The 27,885-nt window shown below is 32.4% G+C and overlaps 1 protein-coding gene across 1 annotated transcript; it reads right to left on the bottom strand.

Annotated features, from left to right (window-relative positions):
• Window positions 1–477: 477 nt before the first annotated feature.
• Window positions 478–12,491, bottom strand: LOC100159162. The gene is made up of 5 exons (XM_001947147.5): window positions 11,809–12,491; window positions 5,163–5,435; window positions 2,469–2,669; window positions 2,193–2,399; window positions 478–1,164 (listed from the first exon to the last, which is right to left on the bottom strand). Exons 1-5 carry the CDS (start codon window positions 12,239–12,241, stop codon window positions 1,019–1,021), a joined length of 1,260 nt encoding a protein of 419 aa, XP_001947182.2. The 5' UTR covers window positions 12,242–12,491; the 3' UTR covers window positions 478–1,018.
• Window positions 12,492–27,885: the final 15,394 nt, after the last annotated feature.

Genomic DNA, 27,885 nt, shown 5'->3' with positions numbered 1-27,885 from the left:
TTCCGACAAAACTACGATCCCTGACAGTTTATCTTGTGAAGTAATATTTTTTGCTAAAACACCGAACTATCCTCCTCTCTTAAATAAGTATGGAGAACTAGATTGATAAAAACGTATTATAGACAAGTTTGGCCTTAAAAACGTGAATGGAAGAGTGTGAAAAAATACATATTTTAGCGGACATCTTACAGTTTTCCTAAAGTACCTACCTACCTCAATGACCATAAAACTGTCTACATGTTGGTCGTACTATACATTTTTAAACAAATATACTATTTTATACAAAGTGGCGTACCATACAATAATAATTGTCAATCGATCTTGTCTTTATATACGCAGTAAAAATTCGTGTTTTTATATTTGCTTAAATTCTATATGCACACAGCACACAGCGATAATATCAGTATAATAACACTTTTACAGTAATAGGCAACAACGAAAAGCGGACGGATTTAAAACAAATAAAAATTGAGCATGTAATGTTCACGATATTTATATATTATATAATAATTTACATATATAAATATGGTTTACTTCAATAAATAATAAATATTGAGAGAATATATAGATAAAAAATATTATTTACAAATAAATAGAATATAAATAATAATCGACGTGGTCACAATGACGCATAATATTAAATTATAATAATAATATATGGGGCACGACGAAAAGGATATTTTTAAAATAGAATAGTCGACGAAACTACACTGGTCGTTAAATTTGCAAATGCGCTTTTGACACCTGTGTACGTACTCGCGAGTTTCTCGTTTCATCCTAATCGTACATACCACATATATCATGAAATATATATTATAATATAATAATATTATACACTCACAAACCGACCGTTTTTAGAAAAAAAAATATAACTTAACTATAATATGTTGTATTTACTGCGAAAACGCGAATCATAATACTATTATGTACACAATAATAATATGATATACGTCATATATGTTACAGTAATATTATATTAATATGCGTTGGGTTATGGGTCTTAGTCTAGATTGTCGAGTCATTTTTCGTTGGCGTGGTCGTCTTCGGGCGTGGGAATGTAAGCTCGGTAAGCCACCCAATGTGGTTCGTGCACCATGGACTTTCTTGCCCATCCGCTGCCGCCGTGTCCGTTGACGCCCGCCCAGCCACTGGGCATTCCGGCGCCTAGAGGTAAAAAAAAAAATCATGAAAAAATCAATCGCAAATTGTTATCGATGGCAATGAATGTGAAAATTGGCCTCGTCAGCCTATCCGTGGTCAGTTCCGTGTACATAGCGATCTCGATGACGGTGCAGAGCACTGTATTGTACACGTTTACCGCGAAAACTGAGGTCTCGCCCGACGTCCCATGAGAAAATTTAGATAAATGAATTTTTTTTTCGTTACCCCCAGAAGACGTGTATTTAAGTTGTGTTTGACGTGAAGAACTCGAAAAATAGATAAGTCAAATTTATTTGTATTTCTCTTGAGATACGAGGTATTGAGGTTTCCGAGTTTTTGAGTTATCGATACTCGACTATATAACTACAATAGTCCACTGTCAAGCAGTTGTCATTGGTACACAAACATTTACTGTGAAAGACACTTCTGCTTTATACCCCAAGAAGGTAGTTATTAGGCAAATATGATTTTTAGTGTGCTAGTTAAAAATACAAAATCCAAAGTTCTCAAAATTAACATTTTTTGAGAGCGACATGAAATCACGTCTTATTGGTGAGACTTATCAGTTATCATTAATATAATATTCACATTTTGGGCGCTTAACTATTTTTTAACTAAAACTTATTACTATCGCATTGAATTATTTAATAAGTACCACACATCGGAATGATAAACATCTATTTTTAGTGGGATTGTTAATGTGTGCTGTTTTATCGGCATAATAGTAATTAACTACTGTTTTGATTAATTATCAGTGATTTATTTGTTTATTTATATTAATTTATCACTAATTTTCGTGTTGTGGGAAATGTCAACAAAATAAAATGTAAACAGAAATATTGAAATGTACTTCTTATTGTTAGGTTAGGTTTAGGTATGGTTTAGGTGCGATCTGTTCGCCCCGAATAGTTATGTAACCTCGTGCTAGACCTCTATTTTCCACTAACTATATAAACCACAACAATTAGTGGTCGGTCGTGGTTACGAATATTCCGTGTAAAATGCGAGTCATCGTCGTTTTTCTCTCATACCTGATGAATAGGAGTCCTGGCCGCCAGCGTACGTGTTGTCGCCGCCGCCGATGTGCGATCCCGCGGAGTAGCTATCGGCACCGCCGCCCGTCGACCAACCTGTTGCTGTGTGACCGGACACCCATCCTGCTGCGGTCCCAGCACCATATTCCGCGGCACCGCCACCGCCTCCCCCGTGGTTGTCGTGTACGATGATCACTTCTTTGCCTAAGTCGTTGGACGTAAGATTGTCACCGGCATTGTCGTTTTTACTACCCGCGTGTGATATGTACTTACCAGATCCACCTCCTCCGCTCTTCTTGCCCTTCAACAGTTGCGCCAAGCTCATCAGCAGCGCGAGTTTGCTCAAGAGCAGCGCCTTAATGGCCTTCACCTTGATCATCAACATCATTAGTGGACCCATGAGCGCCATTTTACCCATCAGTCCCATCATCATCATGTGCATCATTTTCTTGTACTTCTTTCCCTTTCCTCGGCCTGATTCCAAACAAAAAAAAAAAAAAAACGATAATACACGATTCAATAATTATTAATAATTATTTATTTATTACAATAGTTCAAAAAAATTGGACGAGAGAGCTGTAACACATTCTACAGTGTATTCAAACTCTGTAAATGATATGATTATTATTATAATTATTAATAATTATTGCTAATTAGTTTGTAACGCGCGTTTAACGATTATATTATACACCACACGTACCTCCTACCTATAATATCCACGTAATTATTTCCCACATCCTAGGGAAATTGAGTTTTATAATAATACCTATGTCAATTGAAAACTAAGTATGAAATTAAAATATGTGTTTTATCGAAATGAAAAATTATCATTAAAAACATCGTATATTATTTAGATACTTCGACTGCAATTATTATTGGCACGTACTGCGGCGTAGCGATTTTTTTTGAAAGTACGACGGGCGTTTAAAAATATAATGTGTGCCTAGAAATATTACAATAATAACGTACATATTATAATATATATCACAAAGTATTCACCGTTCGTATTATAATGTGTTGCGATCCGTAACACATTTTACATTTTCGTCGAGGAGTTTCCTTTAATAATATCGCGTTAATTAAACCATACGGAAAATATAAGTAATATTCCGCCGTCGTCATCGTCGTACGCTACAGGTTTTCGAATAACTTTAATACTCCGAATCAAATCGACGCCTAAAAGTGAAAATTCGACGTCCAGTGTAAAATATATCACATTGTTATTATTATTGTTGTTTGTAGTTTGTCCGTCGTCCACGTCGATCGCCGTCGCGGATTATGTACGTCGTTTTATTTTCTTCTTCGTCTCCGACCGGAGCCGACCGCGGGAGACGCGTATCGATGAAAATGATTTGGACGCCGCCGCCGCCGCAGTCGTCCACCAGTCGATTATGGAAAAATAATTGACGTTTCGTCGGAAAATTTAATGATTCGAGATTCGTCAGGGTGTATTGACAAAATGTATGGGGTTTTATACGGGCGATACACATAACTAGTACGATTAAAAAGCGGTAATCAAGTGACTGTTGTGCGTGGTGCCATACAATATTATATTGTATAGGTATACCACGCCAAACCAAACGACTATACCACGTAATAATAATAATAATAATAATATACTTTGATGGTAATTTATGTGATCGGTGGCCTGTAAAAGTCGCATCCAGGTCAAATAATATCGCGTCGAATAATAATTATATCGCTTTATATTGTACTAAAGGTAGTAGGAATAATAAAAAAGATAATGGTGGAAAGAGCAAAATAAAAATACAAAATTTGGCGTTACACATCGGTGACGTATATTATATTGAAAATTTACCAGACGGTGTAGTAATTAATAATTACGGACGCGGTGCGGTGCTCGATTATCGCTCGCCTTTTAAAGGACACAATTATGACTTTTTCAGATAGCGTCTCAATATTAATAGGTAGACGTTTAAACAGTTCGACCGAAATTCCGAAACGGATTTCTGTTGAATAGTAAAAAGAAAACATCGACCGTAGACCGGTTAATCGGTAAGTTTCAGAATCAAGCGCGATCTACACACGATATAATATTATATACCTACGCTTATTATAATGGCATTTTATGTATGATATTATATGACGTCACGACTCACGGGCGTCGAAAAAAACATGATTTTAAAGCTCCAAAGTGTGAGAAATGTAAATTTTATCGCATTATTAAAAAGAACAGTTGTGAAATTCCAGTGTGACGTTGCAACTCTGCTTACTGGTGGTTTGTGTGAGAACAAATAAATTAATAGTTACAACGTTCAATGAAATATTAATATAAACCGCTTCTTGTAAACGTTTTTGTGATATCATGTTCTGTTTAAATATGATAGCAATATACTAGCGTTTAAAATATGAATTTAAATTGTCTTTAACTATTGAAAATCAAATAATATTCGTTTACCATATAGCTGCTGCATTGTATATTTTTGATTTTTTAATACTTGGTCTGAATTTCAATATACTATCTAATATCTATCTTATTGTGCATTATTTCTAAAAATTTTTCATTCACATAATATTATACTTTTTGTATTAGCATATTACTGTGGTAGATTTAATTATAATATTATCGGGATACTATGGACACTATGGGAAAAGTTGATTCGGAGACATAGTTTATCCCAGTGTTTCTCAAACTTTTTATTACGACGACACCCTAGCTAATTTAGATTCATAAAAACACACTTCATATTATAATAAATTAATAGAATTTTTAAAAAGCAACAATTTTAAGCCTATATGTAAATTGAGAATCTTCACAATTGTTTTTCTTATCTGTGGTTTTTACCATCATAATGACATAATATATTTATACTTTGAACGTGTACGCAATATTCATAAATAAATTGTTTTGGCCACACAAGCACGGCAATTTACAAGGTACACCGGTTAAGTTAATAACCATATTGTTTTATACTATATATAACATTGAAGGCAGTCATCACGTACCTTCTCCGATGGCCCGAGACAAGTTTATGTCTAAAGTGTTGCCGGCGATGGACCGAGCGTTTCCTTTTAGCGCCGCCGTGATTCCGGATGGCAAAGTGACGCGGAGAATGTGCGACCCGATGAAACGGTCGAGGGTATGCACCATGAGCGCGGACAGGGCACTCTGTTCGTCGACGGTGTTGAGTCTGGCCATCAGGTCGGTCTCGTTAAGTGGTGGTCGCATATCCCTCTTGATCCTGACCACCGACAGCAGATCACCCAGAACGCTGAATCCTGCAAAAATATAACTATTTGTTAGATAACTAAAATAGGTACCTACGGTCTACGTTTAAAAAAATTGCCCATATATTTAAAAAAGAATTGTGAATTTTTATAATTTATTATTTGAACATATTTGTAGAGAGTGTTTCGCCAATGAAATCATTGGAGTTATCTGGAATATTCACATATTCATTGCAAGGACGTGCTAATCGAATAGTAATCATTATTTAATTAAGGCTTATGAGTAGTTGGTAAGTAAAATTGTTCATATTAGTATTAATTCGTTTCGTGACGATCGTTTTATTATTTTAATTAAGTACGACATTTTTCGTTACGACTCGTTTCGAGGGATGAATAAGTGGTATCATCGTGTGATTAAATTGAATCTAAACTAATACGTGACCCAAACAGGTAATTTACTGGAGAAGAGTGCATAAGTCTGACGACAATGACACCAATCCGTCGACTGTCGTGATTTTTAATAGTATTGATCTAGATTTAAAACGCCATAGCGATCAGCGAGTCAACTACAATCGTTGTATTGTTGTTGAGATAATCTCAAGTCAGTCGGAGAAAACTAATCATACCTTGAGGGTGGTGGCCTGTTAAAAGAAAAATGTTTCAAACAAACGACGCGATAACCTTGCCCCAGACCGGTGATTTGTCATGCCCGTTTAATCAAATTATCCTGTAAATTGTTGTTTCTGAATTTTGTCATTTTTTTTTATAAACTCTATATACCTATAGTTTAGTAAGTATGTTTTATTCTCCGTCATCCCGACTGGAGTAAAAAATTGTGAAATTGCAATTTGAACAGACGCTGCAATAGAGTGGCTGGCCACTAATATTGCAGCCTGACGGACGTTTAGGGAGAAAACGGCGGCGAGTCCATATAGTTCCCACATGAAAAAAAAAAGAAAGTCATAAAGTAAATGCGTTATTATAATAATGCATGGGCTCAGAAAAGAGAACTAGTGTGGAGGAGTGGCGACATCGTGACTGGTCAAAGATCGAACGCGAATTTGAGGTGTACGAAAAAAATCCGAAAGGAAAATAAAGAAAAACTTCGGAGCAGAGTAGTTGATAAAATTACCATTACAAAGGGTTTTATACACACACACACGTTCACTACATGGTCATATTATTGTACTTACTATACACACGGCAAATGGGATTTATAATATGTGCATAGTGTATAGTTTGAATGGGATGAAGAACACAATGGTTCGTCTTCGCGGCGTCGTGTGACCCATTAATGGTGTTTAAATACGATGGATCCGAAGCGGTGACAGTGTGATGATGATGATGATAATAACAGCAACGACAACAATAATAATAATAGATAAATAATAGTCGTCGTCGTGGTCTTATAGAGTCTCGTGTGGCCGATATTAATATGAAAATATGGTTATAATATATTATTATTATTATTATTATTATAATTATCATTATCACACATAGGACCCACCCGACGGTATATTATACTATAATATGTCTACCGATGTGGGTTACGACGTTTTCCCGACAGCATGTTTTCCTGCGACCTACGCGCCAATCGAAATCGCAGCTCGCCGCAGAAGAAACCGTCGCGAATGACGGCGGCGGATCCTTTATATTATTATTATTTTATTGTAATAGACCGGTCCGCGGTAAATAGATGAAAACTAGAATAATATATATATATATATATAGTATTAAACTCGAAAACAAAAGTAAACAACGCGTTGTACAATAATAATAATAATAATAACAACAACAATATCGTCTAGCTGCATACTGTTTATACATAGGTATACACTGCAGTTTGCCGGCGTTTCTAATTCACCGGGAAAACTGACAGATTTTGCTAATTTCCGGAGGCGAAAACAATAATAATATATTTTTTTAAAACTCTCCTATCTCGTTTTCTGCGGGTCCTCTCTTGAAATGGCGGTCCATTATAATACCTAATTATCGCGCGCAGAGTGTACGTATTTTCGTATTATTCGCGAGTTTTAAATAAAATATAATAATATGTAAGTAGGTAGATGGTTAAATTGTATAGATTTTCGAAATGAGACACGCGATATCTTATTATCATTATTCGTTGATTTGTGAACGTGTTTACATAGGTTATTACAATCGTCTTTATAGTAATACAATAATATATAATGTCAATAATCGTATCAATGTGCCAATAAAATTATTGACCGATAGAAGGCACATATTATATGATAAATTGTCTACAAAAAAAAATGTGTGTTGACAAACGCACGAAATCACGTGTTTGGCGTTTTTTTGCATTTTGTATTTTTTACGGACAGTTTTTATAATTTTCTTTCAAATTTATTTATACATCTGATTACATTTAATGCTCGACGAAAGCCGATTCATTGTTTGATTTTAATAGCGCCGAACGATAGTTTGGTATTTTGTCAAGACGTTTATATTAGGTACACTATTATTGAAACCAATTTCAATTTCTATTTGGTTTTATCACTTTTGCTCTCTCAATACATTTAGATAATTCGATCTCAGAACGATCCAATATTATAAGAGTCATCATTATTGGATTATTAACAATCGTCGGCGACGATGACCACAACATTATCGTGAAAAAAGTGTTATAAAACGTCCTTCGATTTCGCGGGTTTAATCGCATTTAATCTCTTCTCGGACAAACCTCGCAAGTACCTGCAACCCGCCCAAATATAATATATCAATTATAATAATATCGATCGACTCGTATTCGACGAGTTTCTACTTTTTTTTTATACGTTTCAATTTAACACGTTTTCGTAAAAATATCGTTTACTACAACTATGAACCACCTCAGACTTGTTGCAGTTTAGATGTAGGTAGGTACCAATGGTCTATAATAGTACAACTACACATACACAGCGCATCAGTCCACTCTTTGCGTTATTCATTCCTCTGCTGTACTAAACGCGCGATGATGTTTCGGTTTGTATTTTTTTTTTATTTCACTCTTCCCATTTTCCAGTGGTGAGAACTGTGTAGAAATTCCATCAACCCATAGCCCAGTAATAATAATATGGCACCGAACACAATAGGACACTCGGCGCATTATATACAGATATGCCTCGTACTAGAATACGTCATTGTGCTGCTGCTTATTCTCTATCAGTTGTAGATACAGAACGATATTGAAATGAGAACGATTTATTATATTATTGTACGTTTGTGTTATTATTATTATTATTATTGGTATATAGAAATGTCGTAAAATATTATTGGGAGAAAAAAAAAACCGATTAGCCGAGTGTTAAAAAATAAGACCAAATACCTAAGGCCTTCATCGCCGCCGGACAAGACGTTTAATACAATGTGTTATTATTATTTATCTTAGACATCATCGCATTGTGCGTGCAAAACGTGTGTTTATTTTTTTCATAATGAAATAAAATTCGGCGATTGACGGCTAAATACAAATCCGGGACGTCACGTACGACGGGATTCGGACGTCACGTCGTCATACGTTTTAAACGAGCTTACCTATTATATTATTATTGGTATTATTATTATATTATGATACATAATCATAATAATATACTGGAATTCATTATGTGGTGCAGCAAATAGTTTTTTTTATTAAGTATAACGAATATTATTTTAGGGACGTGTCATTATTATTATTATTATTATGCGTTATCCGAAGAGAAAAATATTATAATACCGATATTTAACAGCACATTGTTCTCCGATCACTAATATATTATATTATAAGCGGAGAACTTGAACTTTAGTGTGATATTGAATCACGTCCAATAAATATCAGATTTTCGTTGTATTATAATAAATACAGTGTGTATGCGGTCGAGCTAGTGAAATAAAAGCGGCGAACCGTGACGTGTTTATGTGTATTTAAAATTGAATCATACCGAATCTTGAATAAAAAAATAAAAAACATATATACATGCAATAAAAGTGATTGATATATTTTTTTACGTGTAAATACAATATGAATAGTATTTAAATATTTTACATTCGGTCCGACCGAAAATGAAAACCAAGGCCGATTTCACCATGCTTTCGACTTAATTCTGACATTTTCCACGGGAACCCAAGCCTGTCTCAACAATTGTTTGCGTATTGAATTGATCATTGTATTTTTACTATTTTAAATAATGGATTCGCCTGAAGTTATTAGTGTCAAATTATCGAGTAATTTATATATTTGTTTTGTTACACAATTCAATCGATTTTTTTTTCTCCGGCAGGTTGCATCTTATCTGTAAAACAGTCGTAGGCATCTATGTGCTCGTTTTTCCCCTACGTGTGAATTACTTTAAATTTTTCAAAAAAACATTGATAAAATATAAATATTATTATCCCTCTGCTTTCTAACCGTTTTAACAAAAAATTGTATTTGGTCGTTAATGGTTATTGTCAAAAAAAGATCCTTATCTGATCCAACCGAAAGTAAACTGTTCAATTCTACGCCTATATTTTGGCCACCGGTATTAAGCGTTTCACTTCAGTAAGATCTATTGTGAAGTTCGTGAATAGATATTTTGATGCTAGTTTAACGACTAAATACCTAAACCTAACTATATACGGTACTTGAAATGTTTTTCCGGCTTTCCTATATTTTTTTTTATTTTTTTGTCAGATAATAACAAATTGAAACAAACATGACCATAGAAATCAGTTGAGGCGATCAAAGCACGTAAACATTATGACGCGATGACTCTAAATATTGACAAAACTCTGACATTAGACACGTAAGTTTACATATTATTAGTATTATTATTATCTTTTATCCCAAGATATAGTAAACGAGAAATTGCAACCAATAATCCTTTTTTTCACCACTTCATCCCACAGAGAAGTGGAGCAATTTATACAACAATAATATTATAGGTAGTAATAAAAATAAAGTATGTAAAAAGAATAAACTATATAATATAGTATCCGTCAAGTTTATTTGTATATCAGTCGCACATAGATGAGGTACTTAAAAAATCTCTCAAATTAGGAGGATGCGTAGGACTTTAAAACTAACTGTAAAATATACTATGTGCGGCATATTTAAAGCAACTATATTATTATTATCATTGTAGGTACCCGGACATTTTTAAGATATAACTCATTGATATAATATAATAATAACGTGTTGAAAAAGGTTTTATAAACGGTATAGGTGGTATAATATTATAATTTATAATATACACCTATCGTCGTAGTTTAATAATGTAGTCTAACCAAATTGCCCGAATTATACGGAAAACATGGTGAAAGGTCAATTTTTATAATTTGCTGCCTATCTATAAACGATGTGCTTAATGGCCAACAATTTTCTCAACTTTACCTCGATGTACGTATCTATAATACAATAAAATTAAACGACCGCATACCAACGCGTTACTACGGTACCTATACGCGTATACCTACTTAAGTACCTACTTATATATTTTTTTTGCTTAAAAAATCATATCGAAGTAGTATTTTGTTTTTAATTTTTTTTTTAATATATTATAATATTACGACGGTATAATAAAATAAAAGTATTATTTTTTTTTAATTTTCGAAACTACACAATATAATGACGTAGTCACGTATACAATTTCCAGCGGCATTAATCTAATAAAACTAGAATCAAACGTTTATCGTCTACATTTTTTGCAGGCATGTTACACATAATAAATAATGATATTACAGCGATGGGAGTGTTTTTTTGTTTTATAAATTTACTACACGGTATCATATTTTAATGTCGCAGAAAGACACTTGCACTTATGTCAACTGTTCGATGGTGAAATTGTAAACTTAATAAAAATCGCGATTTTCTGTCATTTAAGTTTATTTGCGACACAGCATAGAGTTATAACAGTTATATTATTTTTGTTTATATATATATTTGTAGTTATCGGAAAAAACTTCTTAACAGATTTCACGGGCGGAATACACGGACCGATAATTTGTGTTTCGAACGAATAAAGCGAGTTACACGCCCAGAAACCGATTTCGCACAAAACCATTTTCACGGCATAACGCCACACAACCATAATAATATAAGATATTATATATATATATTATATATATTTATATTTTTTTTTTATTATTCGCCCGATCATCGGACACCGAAAATCTGTAAGCAGCTTAGTACTTTTGCATGTTACAAATGTACCTACCGTATTGGTATGAGTGACGACGAGTGCATTTCAAATAATATGTCAAAGGATGTTCGGGATTCTGTATCAAAACACGTTATAAAAGTGCTGTTTACGAATTATTATCGAACGGTATAAAACATCCGAATCGATCGTGTCTAAACCAAAGAGCAGGTATGAACCTATGCCCTGTTGGTCATGTCACTACTGACTATAGGTACCCGCGGTGAGTAAACGAAAACACGGTTACGGTGACGACCGTTAACACTCACCTTTCATCCTGCCAAGCTTGTCCAGGAACAACAGCAATTTGCGCTGGACGCAAGGGAACGACAGCTGCATCAGACAGTCGGTGTAGATGTCGACAAGATGGGCGCTCGGATCGGTGGTTGGGTCGTCCTGTTTCTCTTGCAGCAGCGAGTTGGTGGCGGTGCCGGCCGCCTGGTCGGAGCCCATCGTGAAGCTCAGGAACCTAGAGTCCCTGCTGTCGTCTTCGCCACTGGTGCTGTTGTACACCACTATGGTCGGCGGAGATTCGGTGGCGCCTGCTGCAGCGGAGGCCACGGACTCCGTGGTCCAGTCGGTGGTCGCCGACGAGCCGTTCGCTAACACGGTCGCGGTCACGGTCTCCGGGACAGCAAGGGCACTGGCGGACGCGCACCAAGCCGCCGCGGTCAGCAACATTGACACCGCGCACGACACCATGGTTGCAATATCGTACGTCGTGCCGGAGACGGAGATAAGACGGCGGGTTTATGTGTTACAACTAACTAATTTGGCTAAAACGAAATCGATAATGAACGTGGACGCGAACGGTAGAAACGAACGAGAAGAGACGCGTATAAAGCCGAATTAACTAATAATGATTCACCGGGTGTACCGAACGCGAACGTTACCAGAGCAGTATAACTACAACGAACACGAGTCCAAGACGTTTTATACGACCGTCTGAGCGGGCCTTCCAGTATTATAGTGTCTGTAGAGGACTCCCCTTCCCAAGCGACGACACCCGCGAAGAACCGCGTGCGACTGCAGCAGCAACCAGTGGCGGTGACGTTAAGGCGAAACCGCGACGAAGGCGATACGCGCTCCGTCGTTTTTACCGTTGTCGCTTTTTTTTAATAATAATTATTAAACAATTATTGTTGTCGAAAATTAAAAGAAATACACGACGGAATATTATCGCGATAATTATTATACGAGTTAGTAGATATTAATATTATAATATTATTATCTACCCGTGAAAACAATTTTCAACAAAATATTCATTAGGTACCATTTGAGACACTATATACATATAAAATCCGTGAAGATAATGATATGATTGTCAAACGCATGATGCTCATATTTCTCATACACTCGTATAATGTTCGTCGACTAATTAATATGTTACTACTTACTTGTACCGAATACAGCTGGAGTGTCCGGGACCAGGATTTCGAAATCCATTAAATTGAAAATGGAAAGGCACATAAAGACAAAGTATATTTTATGATGTAGGTCTAGTCGAATTTCTATAATTCGAATCTCAAGGAGAATAAAATTCGGCCTCTGTGTTTTTCAAGTTATATATCACAAACACAACTTAAAAACACTTCTAGGAGCAAGAAAAATATGTGAGTTATCGAGGTTTTTGTGCTATCGAAGTTCGAATCGATAAATTTTCTTTTTCACCCTCAAGCAAGACTCACTTTCCTACCAGAAAACATAATTAAGCTAAAACTCTATGCATTTTTCTACTCCAAAAGGTGAAGACAAGAACAAAAAATTTTTTCATTGTAAAATGAATATTCAAGCTGTTTTTTTTTACTCTCCGACATTGACTTTAAATTTACAATAAATTAAATAACTACTTACAATTTATTGAGAAAAATCAATTTATTTATAAATTTTGTATTATTATGCATATTTTTGTTTTTAATACTGTAACTTACGAGTTTGAATGAATATTTACTCAATATAATAACTTTTTTGGAAAAATAAACATTAGGTTTGTTACTGTGAGGGAGGTAACAGTTAGTTTTTGAATACTTATGTAGTTATATGTATGTGTAATGTGTATTGTGTATTGATTGCAATCACCACGCCAAGCCAAGTCTTTTGTATTTTATTATAATATCGCGTTCGTTTTATAAATAACTTGATATATGGTTCGGAAATAATTACAGATAAGTCATGGCGCGTGGCTAAGCATAATATCTGAAAATCAGTTTAATACCACCCTACCGTCCAAGATTGCTCAATGTCCCTCTATCACCCAAAACAAGTTCACCGCCCTTAGAACCTCTTCACCACCCGCTGGGAGGCGATATCACCCACGTTGAAAACCACTGCCTTAAGCTAATCCAAAGAGGCAGCTTCGGCAGAGTACAGTCGAGGAAGCTAACTCTGTTGTTATATTACGCGTGAAACAATTGTCGATGAGGCAGAAAATTATCATTTTCTACTCACAGTGAAATTTTAATAATAATTCGACTAATATCAATATATTTATAATATACACTTTTGAAAATTTCAATTGTTTTCTATAAATGTTGATAAAAATAATCGATATGCTCGGTCAAAGAGCTTGAAAATGTAAAACAACGTGTTGTACATTAAAAGTTGTAATTATAACAATAATATCAAATTACATAAGTATAGGCATAGTTTTTTTGAGCATTGAAAGTTTATATTTTGACAAAATTCATCAAAATTACAAAAGTTTGCATATTATTTTATAGTACAATTTGTATAGCATAGACTTAAATGTTTAACACAAGATTCCTCATACGTTTTTCATACAGCAACCTGAAAAATCTTAAAAATACACGGGTACTTTTAAAGACATTTTAAATTTAAATTTTGAAAAAAATCGATATTTAAATAAACAAATATAAGGAGTTTGGTTATTTTGTTGCAATTCAAAAAATATTATTTGTAGGAAATTAAAACTTTTGCCTTAACATATATTAGTATTTACTATAAGTACACAATGCAATTTGGATGGAATTTAAGCTATTTATGTCACGAATCTATATTGGCATCGCTCTACGGTGTGTCGGTATTGACTTATACTCAGTTAATAACAAAATAAATAGTAATATTATATGAAACAATAAATAGTAATATATTATGAAACAATATATTTTAGGGGGATGGAGTGGCCGAGTGGACTAAACCGAGCATGGCAGATCCCTACGGGTGCCCACTTGAAAATTTGCTAAAACAACAAACACGTGTCTACACCCCACAGTACCCTCCCCCACAGTTAAAAACCATCCAATGGCCTAAGTTGCCGCGGGTTAATTAATTTAATAATGAGATTTGTTTTTGGAAAAATGTGTCAACCGCCCTTATATGAAAAAATACTAATAGCAATTTATTAACAATAAAAATATATTGCAAAATATCCTTAGAAATATAGGCTGATGGACCGACTGCACTCAATATAGATTTTCATTGTATACACTATTTATCATTGAATTAAAATGTAACACAATATCCATTACAGTGACCTGTACTCAAAACCTAGGTACACTGGAAACATACTATACAGTATAACATATAGTACTACCGTATAGTATAATATTATATTATAATATGATTTAAAGGGTTGTTGGCTATCTATATAAATTTTACGATGATTTTAGAAAAAATTCACGAGTTATCAAATTAATATTTTTATTAACTTATTTTTGGTAAAAAACCATGAATAATATAATATCCATATAATAATTATATATTTATTTAGTCTATTTTACCTAATTATATTGATGAAATATTAAAATTCAATATATTTTTTCCAAATCAATAATTGTTAAGCTAGATAGCCAACAATGATTTTAAGTTATGTAAGGTATAGGTATAAACTCAATACGAAAACATGATTTGTATATCCATATTTATATTGTGTTTTTCAAAAATAGCTGTTTTGTACCTTGCATAAAATATATTAACAAAACATATTCGCTGTCCAACTCATAAAATTTGTTCATTGTAGAGAACAATTTTATGAATACCAGGATTATATATTTTATAATATTATGATTGTAAAAAAGAAATGGTGTCTAATTTTTTCTTTATTAAACAGAACAGTTTAATCGATGATTTCACTGAGATCTTTAATTTGTACGTATATCGTCATCACGCCGTAATTGTTTTTAGTGATACTTCCTGACACGACAAAGATTAAAATACTAATTAAAGTCCAATAAAAGTTGATTGCAGTGGCGGCCTCATTGGAAATTTTAATAATTTTGACCCACCTATTAGTCGAGTGGTGAAAAACTACGTTACCACCGGAGGCGACTTCGACGAACCCATCACGCCTGCAGTCCAGCGGTCGTGTGATATATTAATGTCTATACCCATGTACTATTATACCTCGGGTACCTATATAACGAGGATGAATCGGCCAAAATCGATCGTGTGTTTACGATATCGACCTATAGGTACGGCGACGTATCGAATTAACGAATTGGTCAAGTAGACGGGATCCGTAAATTATTATAATACCTATGTCCTGTTGTACGGCGTACAATGTATAATAATACCTATCGTATAAGTACGTGCGCTATTCCCACAGTTTGACTGCTCGGGCTACACAAACGCGTTGACTATAATAATAATAATAATAATGATAATATGAGCATATTATATTTCATTATCATTATCTTTAAGACCGACTGAATGCGACGATCCGCGCGTGAAAGTAGGCTATATTGTAAAGCATAATATATTATATTAATATCGGCAGGAAAGAATACACGCGAATAGTGTTTACACAAAGAGCTCAACGATCCATGCGGTTTTCCACACCCCGTGATCGATTTTTAGCGATTCATTTTAATGGGTGTACTCGCCGTCGGTCGAATTATGTTCCCGTAGATGGCACCTAACTATATAATTAAACGGCACGTTCACTTTGACCGATCGTCGAGACCACCGTGGGTCATCGCAGACGAAATCGTTAAATATACCGATCGACATTTTACCGAATCGGCGGTATCGTCGTTGTATCGTTACACCATAACACGCGAGTATATTATGCATATTTAAAATATTGTTATTATTATATAGTCTCTGCTGTGAGTGTACTCAACCGAGCGTGGTATAGGAAAAAAATAAAAACATTATTTCAGGAATATATTTTAGCGCAAACTTAATGGACGTGAACAAAAAAAAAAAACGCTAACATGGAAGACGAAAAAACATTGTTTGAATTTTTAAATAATTTTTAATAATTATAATAATAACTCAATAACAACAGCAGTATGTGTGTGTGTGTGTGTGTGTGTCAAAATTATAAATATATAAATGGGTACTTTCTTATGATTCGCGCGTCATTCTTAAAATTATATTATCACCATAGTTTAATGCAATTGTTATCTATATAATTATTAATTACCCTCTGTTTATAAATTAATAATACCCAGCACCTACGACCTATCTAATTTATAAACCGATTTATAACGTTTTCAAAAAAACTTACACAGTCGGCCACTGTGAACACGAGATGAGAGATGAGAGATCAACGTGACAAAGGGAAACTACAGATATGTTTATTATCAGTGCGAACTATCGATTGTTTATAATAATAATAATATTACTAATAATATGCTCATCATTTCAGATTTATTCAAATTTTTTTTTCCGCACTTCAGCTTAATCCAATTTTTTTTTAGCTATATTAATTCGTTTAAAACAATATTTTTTAACACTATGGAATTATTATCATTTTTACCAAGTTTTGCCATCCGTTGACGAGCATTTGACTAAGTACAAACAAGTACTACTACAGAAAACAGACGTGTAACATCGATATTGTATGATTTCGATAGTCGATTGAACCGTCATCATCATTGGTAACGCGTTTAAATTGAAATGATTTGTGTAGCTTCTATTATTATTATGCATTCACAGCTATTTATTTGCCAATCATTGAACAAGATTTAGATCTTTGTACACACATTACACAGTTAAGCGTTTGGTTTTATTGCAATGACATAATATTATAATTAATATAATTACCATGGTTCATGACATTATAATATTTACTTTTCAAACAATATTGTACCTCACTAACAATACCTAATAATACATATAGTAGTGAAACCGTACAGAAAACTAATACAATTAGTTCCGCTTCAATAAAAGAAAATTTTCACCATCTATCTAATAAATTAATTATCATAATGTAAATCAAAGTTGGAAATTGTTAGCTAATAATGTACCGTTTAATAATAAGTATTATTATTGTGTATAAAATGAGTTATAAATTAGTACTTTTACATTGCTAAATAATTGTACAACCTTAGCATATTTATAATACAACGACTTTATAACAAAATGCTAACGTTTTCTATTTTCTTGATTCGATACTGAATTAAGAATTATTAAATTGTAAGTATTTGCTTATCAGCTGGAAATACTTTTTAAATTAATAGTCAACAAGTCATTCAATTTGCTATAATTCGTTTACTTTTTATATTTCGAGAATTCTTTTCACTTTTTGATATCTAGATCCATACCTTAAAATTCTAATAAATTAGTATTTTTGTCAAAGTATTGAGCTGAATACAGTGACATCATTTGGACCACACATGGTATACAATTGCATATTAAAATTCAAATTTTAAAATGCTATAGTAACTATATAATGCGTTAGTCTGCGTACGCCTTTCGGTCCTAAATTTGCGACGTTCTTTTCCAAAATTGAGTGGTCTGCTTAAAATGTTACGTATGTACAAAAATTTAATTAAATTACGTCATCACGTTTAGCATATTATTGTAATATTACTGACAGGAGTATGTTTTTGTTTTTTTTTAGAGCTTATGCTTAGGATTTATTATAAATAATAATAAGTTTGATCTGTCATATTGCCAAAAATAACACTTGACGAGTAAACGTGCATATATGTATTTGTTCACAACGATCGTGTAAAATGTGAAACTAAAAGAACTTGGTATTTTAAATATTCATGTCAGATTTTAAGTAATATCTCAAAATGTCACGGAGATCATACTCTCTTTTCGTATATTATTCTCTTGTTTATAACTCACAAGTCACGACACAACCTGCAGTACATTTCTCCTCCGGGATCACAAATAAAAATAACTTTAAAACTCATTCTTATTTTTCAGGATTCAGCTAGTGTACAAATCGATATTGCAGTAATCTGGTAAGACACAAATGGAATGAAATCGAATGCTACAAAATTTATTTTTTTCACAAAATAAATAAATCAATAATTATAAAGTTATTTGTGATAAGATATCCCGAATAGAAAAAAAACTTAAGAATACACTTTTTGATCCTTAGATTTCTCTATCAATCCAAACGTATTCCAAAGTATATAAAAAAAATTAACTATCTTTATAAATATTTAACTAAAGTTTTTTCTTTGAAGAAACTGTAAATAATTTTTCTGCCCTTACTGCCTTTCTTTAGTTTGAATAAGCCTCACTTATTTGGTCCACCAATGCGATAAATTATTACGAAGTATTTGAATCAATACAAAATAACTTTCTCCGTTACTTATAACAATTCCAATGTCATACCGTACTATTCATTTTACGGTTGAATTTTAGGGTTATATTATATAGCTATAAGTTCACCGACGGACAGTGTAGAATGGAATTATTTATAATTGAATATCAAATGTTTTCTTCAAACTCTGTAATATTTACTGACTTGATAGCGGTAGTCTGTACAACCCTCGTCGCTCGGAAGGAGTGGCATTTGAAATAAAAATAAAAATTGTATACATATATTATAACGCTCATAACATTCGACTGGTTATAGGCATATGGGGCTAAGCACAATTTTACTACCTACTTTTCAGGAGAACAAAATCAACATTTTCATAATACGTCCTTCTTAACTTTAGCGTTGCAAGGCGATTTTATATTTTATTCAGCTAAGACAATTAGTAACAGCTAATGCGTATACCATCTGAGCTATAAGCTCATATCTAGTATACGAAAGTGATTAATGTATCTACAAAAACTGAAGAAAAGGAAATAACACGTTTTTAATTTTAACCATGTTCTATCATGTATCAACATTTAAAACATCCGCTAAGCAATTATTGGTAGTATATAGCTACGTGTTTTTCGATTAGCCCGAAGTCCTAATCGATCAGAGCACCACGACTGGCGCTTGTACGATCCAAAGCTCGAACCGTCGGTCGTCCCGTATAATAATAATATACTCCATGTCGCTAAGCCCCTTTACCTTTCATCGGTTATTATTCTGTTCATACCGTTTTTTTCTCGACCGACGAATCCACGTATAATAATAATGTACGTTTATAAATAGTCCGACAGTCGCGGAAAAATAATATAATAATATGAAATATAATACAATATCGCGGACACACCACGCGACATTCATGATGATAGCAATAATAATAATAATAATAATAATAATAATAATGGTACACGCCGAGAGCGCATGCAGATTATACCAAGGGCGTGATTCGTGTACGCGTAGTGTGACAACCGTTTATAAAAATATTATACGCGTCCCATACGTAAATGTCATGTTTATTTTCCAAAAACTGTGTCAACTCTGCTATAATAATAATGATACAATGTTATTACTATAGCAGAGTTATAATATTATCAGCGCGTAGGGAGGGATAGAATAGAATTTCGCCACTTCGGTATTGCAGGACTTAACGCCGATGCGTGCTGCCCGTCCACAGGTGTGTATAATATTATTGTCATAATATATAATATTATTATTAAACGCGTCTTCTCCGTTTTTATTTATTTTTTTACTTTTTTCTAGAGAGAGCAATGACGACGACGACGACGATAATGATGGGCGGTCTTTCTGTGTACACACAAACGTACCTTTATAAATATTAGAAACGACGACGACGACGAATGGACGGACGTCCGTGTCCGGGCCGCGTTGACGCTTATATTATTATAACACATATATGTGTGCATTTTTATATATTTTGATGATATACAGTGTGCGAGTACGTTTGTCGTGACGTATTGTTTTTTAAAACGTCCGGTCGAAAGGAACAAAACCAAAAAAAAACCTACGACCGAGTTTCGTCGCGGTACACCTGCAGCTATATAATACGTGGTACTCTTATGGTATGTGGTACCGTGTAGTGTAATAAAGTGTTATGTTGTTGAGCGATCGTGAGAATTACTGAGTGTGGTTATTAAATATTACCGTGGTTTTCTTTCGCGGAAAAGACTATTTTCAAATTTTGGTCCGGTCGAACGTCGGTGGGAGTCGCTGTAAATTACTTCCCATTTTGAGTTGTTCGTGTAAATTGTACATATTTTGTACACATCGTAAACTGCGGTCCAAGTTTATTTTGTATTCATCAAAATCAATATTTTCCTTTTAATTTATCAGACCTATAGGTGTACTTAGGACTGGCAATATGAATGTATTAATATTGATGTGCGTTTAAAGTCTCACATCGGGATATATCGGGTATTATTTTTAAAAATTTCATTTAATTCCAAAAAAGTGGTTGGTAAATGGTAATATTTAAGTAAAATAGAAGCTTGTGAGAATATTGTGTACATTTATTTTAACTACCTAGTTTTACGTCTTTAGAAGTCAAAGTTTTAATATCAGCATTTTATAAATTCAGAATGGATAATTTTAGATTGCCTACATAATATATAACATAATATCTTCAATAGATTTTCCTATAACATATTATATTTAAATTGTTTTGCTGACTGGAAATAAACAGTATATCTTGAGATGGAATTTATGTGAAATTCAATAACACCCGGGCTGAAATTTATATAGCATAATATAATAATATATTATACAACTATATCACTGTGACCTTTTTTTGGGGACGCAATTCACCAACTCCGGGCGTTGAGGTATTTTCTTGTCGATTCGTCTCGAACCAGATTGTCCCAAATAATAATATGTAGGTATATAATAATATATTATGCTTTCGCGACACTCTATGGCGTGTGGTTCCCACTGCAGTGCACAGCTTTATTGTGTAGGTATTATGATATTATTCTATATTCTGCGTTATATTGTTACCGTCTTATCGTTCTTTTGTATTCTTCTCCGTCGTCATCGTCGAGATGATACCTCGAGACGGGGCAAGGCCGATGGAGCGTTCAATATCGATATTATTATAACGACGAACCGGGCGACGATATTGTTATAATAATATTATGTGGCCGTTTTCAGTAGGATTTTCGCGTTTCCATCGTCGGTAGTAGTAGCTGGTAGTACCTTCCCGTCCCGGCGAGTATACTCGAAATTAAACATAACAACAATAAAGTATTACAGTGCTTTGCTCTGAACGGACGACCACTCTCCGAGTAAGTTATCATAATGGGTTTTCGCGATGACCCATGCAAGTCGTACCGCGACGACCATCATGATACGCGAGTTCTTTTGTGAGGCCGCAGTTATTATTTTTCGGGAAATATAATATACACGCGTGCTTATATTACTTATTGTTGCGGCTGACTTGCTGGAATGTAGGTTACATTTTTAAGCGCGCAACGACAATATATTATTATTATAAATATTTTTTAATAATATGTACCTTGCAGTATTAAACATGCATATCGTTGTACAGCAGAGACGATATAATATTATACTGGCTAATCGTATAACATAATATAGGTACAGTCTCAAAGGGTCCATATTATTATTTTAAAACATATTATATAAATACTGGGACAAATTATTAGGTAGTCATAATATTTCATTTCACACTTTACATTTCAGTCGATTATGAATTTCGCATTACACACAGTATGGCGTATTCCGTCACGAAAATAGGGTGTGTTTGGTCACATGCTTCCAGTATTGGACCTATATTTTAGACCTATTGAGGCATTAAAAAGGTTCACACTTACACCGTATCGTGTCGTGTCATGTTTTTCATGATCGTGCATCTTCGTGCAGTGCGACTTTTTTTTATCTGTATACCAAAATTCAACTCCAACGATATTATAATATTGTGTCTGATGATAACATTTTATATTTTTTTTTAGTTATAATTCGTCTGCACTTGATATCTGTAACCACACAGCCAAAAGTTAAATATGTTCAACTATGCGGTATCGTTTGGTTACTGTGATATCGTGTGATAAAATAATGATATACGAAATGGTATACCATAATAAATTGAACCACGCGATTCAGCCAATCAGAGGAAATTATTTTATACGACACGATTTGGTGTAAGCCCTCTTAGAGTTTAGTCTCATAGTACGATACGTAAAACGCTTAGAATTACTTTTGTTTTTTCATACCAACACATTTATGCGTACAAATTAACGGGTTAGAAAATGTAATCGATTATAGAAATGAAATTTTTTTATTAAATTAATTATAATTGTTTTAAGACTTGATAAATAATAAATATATATATGATTTTCATGTTTGTGTATTATATTATATGTATACGTATATAATATAATACATACTAGATATATTATATACCTAGGTACTACATGTACTACATCGTTGAGCTGCGGCAGAGAAGCTAAACAATCTCACTCTCTCTGCGTACTTCATCTATAATCGGTCAAAAGAAATATTATATTATTTTATATATCTGTTAAAAACAGTGTTTATGGGAAATCGCATTTTTGTTTGTTTGTTTTTTTTTTTTTGGTACATTTTTGACGTTATAGAATACCATAATATCTATTATATGGCATGCGTATATAACAAATATAATATCAAATATATTGTGTATTGTTGTATGTTATAGAAACCGACAGGAATGAATTGTAGATATATATATATAGTTTCCATTCGCCCAAAGAAAAATATAACTAAATATTATGTTTGTATAGGTACACCGGCAATGTTCCGTTTTTTTCTCGTGTTCCTAGAATTTGTCTTTTTTTTAAATTCACAGTGTGAAAGTCTTGACCAATTAAACATAAATAAATATAATAGTAACGTAAAATTATAATGAAAAAAAAATAAACATAATTGAGTCACAAACCCATTATGGTTACACAATTATAACACCATCGAATTAGATTCGAGAATTTCAAATAATTTTAAATTATCGATACGAATTTTTAATTCGATGTTTTAATAATTTCACTGTCGTTGATTTCAATTTTTAAATAATGATAAGTACAGATGTCTATGTATGTATCATAATCCATTCTTTAGGTATACATATTATATTACTTTTATCTGTCGCTAAACTATAAATATAATAGTTAGAGTATTTTACTATTTTGTTTACTAAATATATTTTGAATTTTACTGATTTCAATATTAATGTACAATTAATATTTAATTGTTGGTAATTAACGAACGAAAATGTCCAGGTATTCCATACAAATAATATTAAATCATGCAAATATAAAATTATGTATGTTAATTACTAAGACCATGCAATACCGAAAAAATAGACTTAATACTAATTGTTCTCATAAAATAAAAGTCAAGGTCAACATTTTATACCGTATAATATATGTAAAAAAAAGTATACATTATATACATGGGTTAACTTAAAGGATAAAAAATCACTTTGGGTGAACTATACACTACTGCAGTAACATGAGTTCCGTACAGAGCAGTTTTACTAATTGCATTATGATTTTTCATTGCATTATAGTCAGGCAGGTACCTATAATAAAAACACGATATTACACCGTGTGCTGGCTTGAACGAACCGAGACGGGATTCTAACTCTCCGCATCCTCACACAAGTTTTAATAATTTTAAACGCGTATTTTTCTGCTAATATACTCTTTGAAAGGTAAAAGTGTATATTTTAAAATGTCTCAGTAGGTACATATTATTTTCATGTTATCGTTCAGCGCACCTATATTATACGCATTAATATTAATAAGTACATTTTATTTACCACACTCTAGTCACTATAGCTAGGTATACGTTTAATTGATATGCATCATTATTTTCATTGAGAAATTAAAGCATCAGTGTCTAATTTACCAGTGCATAACGACAACTTTGTTATATTCTATAGTTTTTCACAATATTTTCAAAACTTACGTGGTTAACAGTTAGGTAAGGCACATTAAGGATTTACAATCCACGCTGTATGTAAATAATGTTAAACAGCATATCATTTTGCAGTATCGATAATTATTACAATTTCTTATTATATCATTATATTATCCATATAAAACATAATATATTATATTATTATGTATTATGTATACTATAATCACAGAAACAGATCAATACTAACAACAGAAAACATTTGATAAAGAAATAAGAACTCTTAAACTTTTTGAGAACTGTATTAGTTTTATTGGTTGCTTCCAATAGTAGGTATAATATTATTTATATGTATGTATTCAAATTTAATACCTGCGATAATAATTTAATTATTTTTGTTAATGCTATAATTTCATACTTTTTATAAACCTACTGCTTATAGTTATTTTACTTATATTTAATTCACAAAACAATATTAAATAAATATACGACACGTGGTTCCGTTTTCAATGTAGCGTGCGTAAAATATGTGTGTGAATAAGATATAATAATGACTTTAAGTATAATAATATGAATGTATAAAACATAATATTATACTAGTATAAGACCAACAGTCATGGAATATCTTCGTTCAGATAAAGAAAAGCGTATAATTTACATACACAATGAGGTACCAGACACCTGTAACAATACAACAATATTGTATGTGAGGTGCTAATACTATTTATATCTCTAACATATAATATACCAATAATACTGTTAAGAAAATGTCGAATGCTTTTATTTGATAACAGTCGCGATTGATAAAATAGTATGAACCTAGTTTAAAAATAATAATATTAGATTTGCTGCTATAGACGATAATATAATTATTCATGCATAACGAGTTTCATTAAAATATTGTATATAGATATCTATATCACATATTTTGCAGACTTTATTGTTATTAATAATAATTACAGTTGTTGGTTTGTTAATTATTATTATTATTTAATAATGAAATTATAAATTAATAAGTTGCAATGGTTTATAGTACAATTATTATGATACATTAAATATAATACGTTATAATATTAGGTTGTACAATTTAGTTGATTTTAGATATTTGAGAATTGGTTGGTGTTGTCTGGATCTGGATTTAGTGCTTCATCAAGGTTTTCTGGAATTTCAAGCTGGGCTCCAATGTAGAAGGATAATAATATGGTCTGTGCATTAGATGTGAAAGACATATCAAATTTTGGATTTTTCTAACTAAGATGTTGTGTTCACATAAGTTGTTGATACTGTTTAGAGTACTGACAGAGTCACTGATAACAATGGCTTTATTTATTTTGATTTCATTTATCATATCAAGAGCGTGGGATATCACAAGGGCTTCGGCCGTGAAGATTGGGCAAGAATCTGGTATCTTAAGCACTTTTTTGTTTCATTCTATGCCGCCGCGGCTCCTACTCCGACATCCATTTTGGATCCATCGGTGAAAAACTTAGTATACCCTTGGTACTCGTCGAGGATTGTTTGTATTTTGTTTCTGCTGGGTATAGTTTCGCCTTTGGGTAGTGTTGATATAGTGCGATATTTATATTTATAACCATAATCCACGGAGGGATGGTTAATATTATTAATATAATCAAACAACTATTATTGTATGTCGATGTTTACAATATTATATTATGTTCATATAATAGGTATTATTTATGTTATAATATTAACTTATATTAAATATTAATAGTTTTATTATAATGTAATTTTCTTGATATACTTGATCAAGTTAAACAATAGCGGACAAACCTAACACGTTGTAGGTTATATATCAATGTAAAAAATTGATTTGTACGTAAACAAATTTAAATATTATATTCACTGAACATTAGGAATATTTTATTCGGTAAATCACATATAAATAATAACAGCTCATAACATTTTCGGACGCTCATTCACTAAATCATTTACTCGTGTTGCTTGGTTTTCAAATTTCACTTTATATAGTTTAGGTATATACAAAACGTTTATACTTCATAATAATATGAATAATATAAGGAAAATATAAAAGATGGCCTAATTAATTCCGAAAGCCATGCACCCAAAAGTATTTTTAAACAAAGATTATTATAAATAACCTACTTTTAAAAAATGAAATATTTATAAATCCGTGATGCAGAAGAATTGCGTACCTATGTCATGGTAATATCATGATGCGCGTATTTTTATGTTTCAGATTAATGATAGGTATACGGTATACCGTATATGTTTAAACATAGAGATCCGTTTATTAATCATTCCAAAATAATTGTATAATCCTTCTTCTTTGTGCAACCGTTTATAAACACGTCTGACTGGAGCAACGAATATATTTTCTGAAAATGTATATAATTCATTAAAAAATAATACCAAGAATCCAACAAACACAGTATCGCGTGACAATATGTATATAACACTATTTTACAAATCATTTTATAGGCACCTGTTCGTTCACCCATTAAAATATATAGTATTATTATTATTATTATTACGATATAAAGTGTAAAGATATTAAAATTACATGATTTAACATATTTTTTGGGGTCTAAATAATAACCCTATTCGAATAAATCATATTGAAAAAAATATATTTATTTAAATTTTACAATATAGGTACTGTTTTTATAATGAATTGCAGTTAATAACATTATTATAATAACTACCGACAATTAATTTGTACGACATAAAAAATATATTTACGATGGTTTCAAAATAAATTAACATTATACATTTTATCTTCATCGTAAGTAATTTCGTTTAATAGTAGTTAAACGCCTAGTGCGCTTATAAACATTATTAATATTGTCCCTTAAAAAACACACATCTTGATTGATGTATAGAGCAATAACAATTCTGTCAGATTTTTATCAAAACATAAAAAGTAATTCGTTGCACGCCTGTAGGTACTTTATTCACGTTAATACCTACACTGCACGGGTACAAATATGTTCTCAAGTCTGAATTAAAATTATTATTCGAATTGTGCAAACATAATAATAAATTATTCATTTATTCACCCAATATATTATAGCAACAGTGCGTATATATATAATATTATAACTTATAACTTATAATAATCATGTAAGCTTTTCATCAGTTAGAAAATTCAAAAATATTATCATTAACGTTCTTTAGATATAGGTACTGTTTATTACAAACACGTATTAACCAAAAAAAAATTTTAATGTTTTCCATATAGATATTATCTACATTATAGAGACCTTCATGGATTTTATTAAGACCGTAGTTAACCACTTTAATGAGATAGCGTTTCAAAAATGCATAACTATAATTAATAAACAATAAGTCAATAACAATATGTTAATCATTAATAATCAAAATGCCTCCCAAATTTGTTTCCTGTTTATTATATTAGACGTACCCACAA

The sequence above is a fragment of the Acyrthosiphon pisum genome, chromosome A2 (assembly GCF_005508785.2).
Source record: "Acyrthosiphon pisum isolate AL4f chromosome A2, pea_aphid_22Mar2018_4r6ur, whole genome shotgun sequence".
NCBI classification, from domain to species: domain Eukaryota; kingdom Metazoa; phylum Arthropoda; class Insecta; order Hemiptera; family Aphididae; genus Acyrthosiphon; species Acyrthosiphon pisum.
Note: the sequence above shows the minus strand (reverse complement) of the source record. Positions and strands in the feature narration are given on the sequence as shown.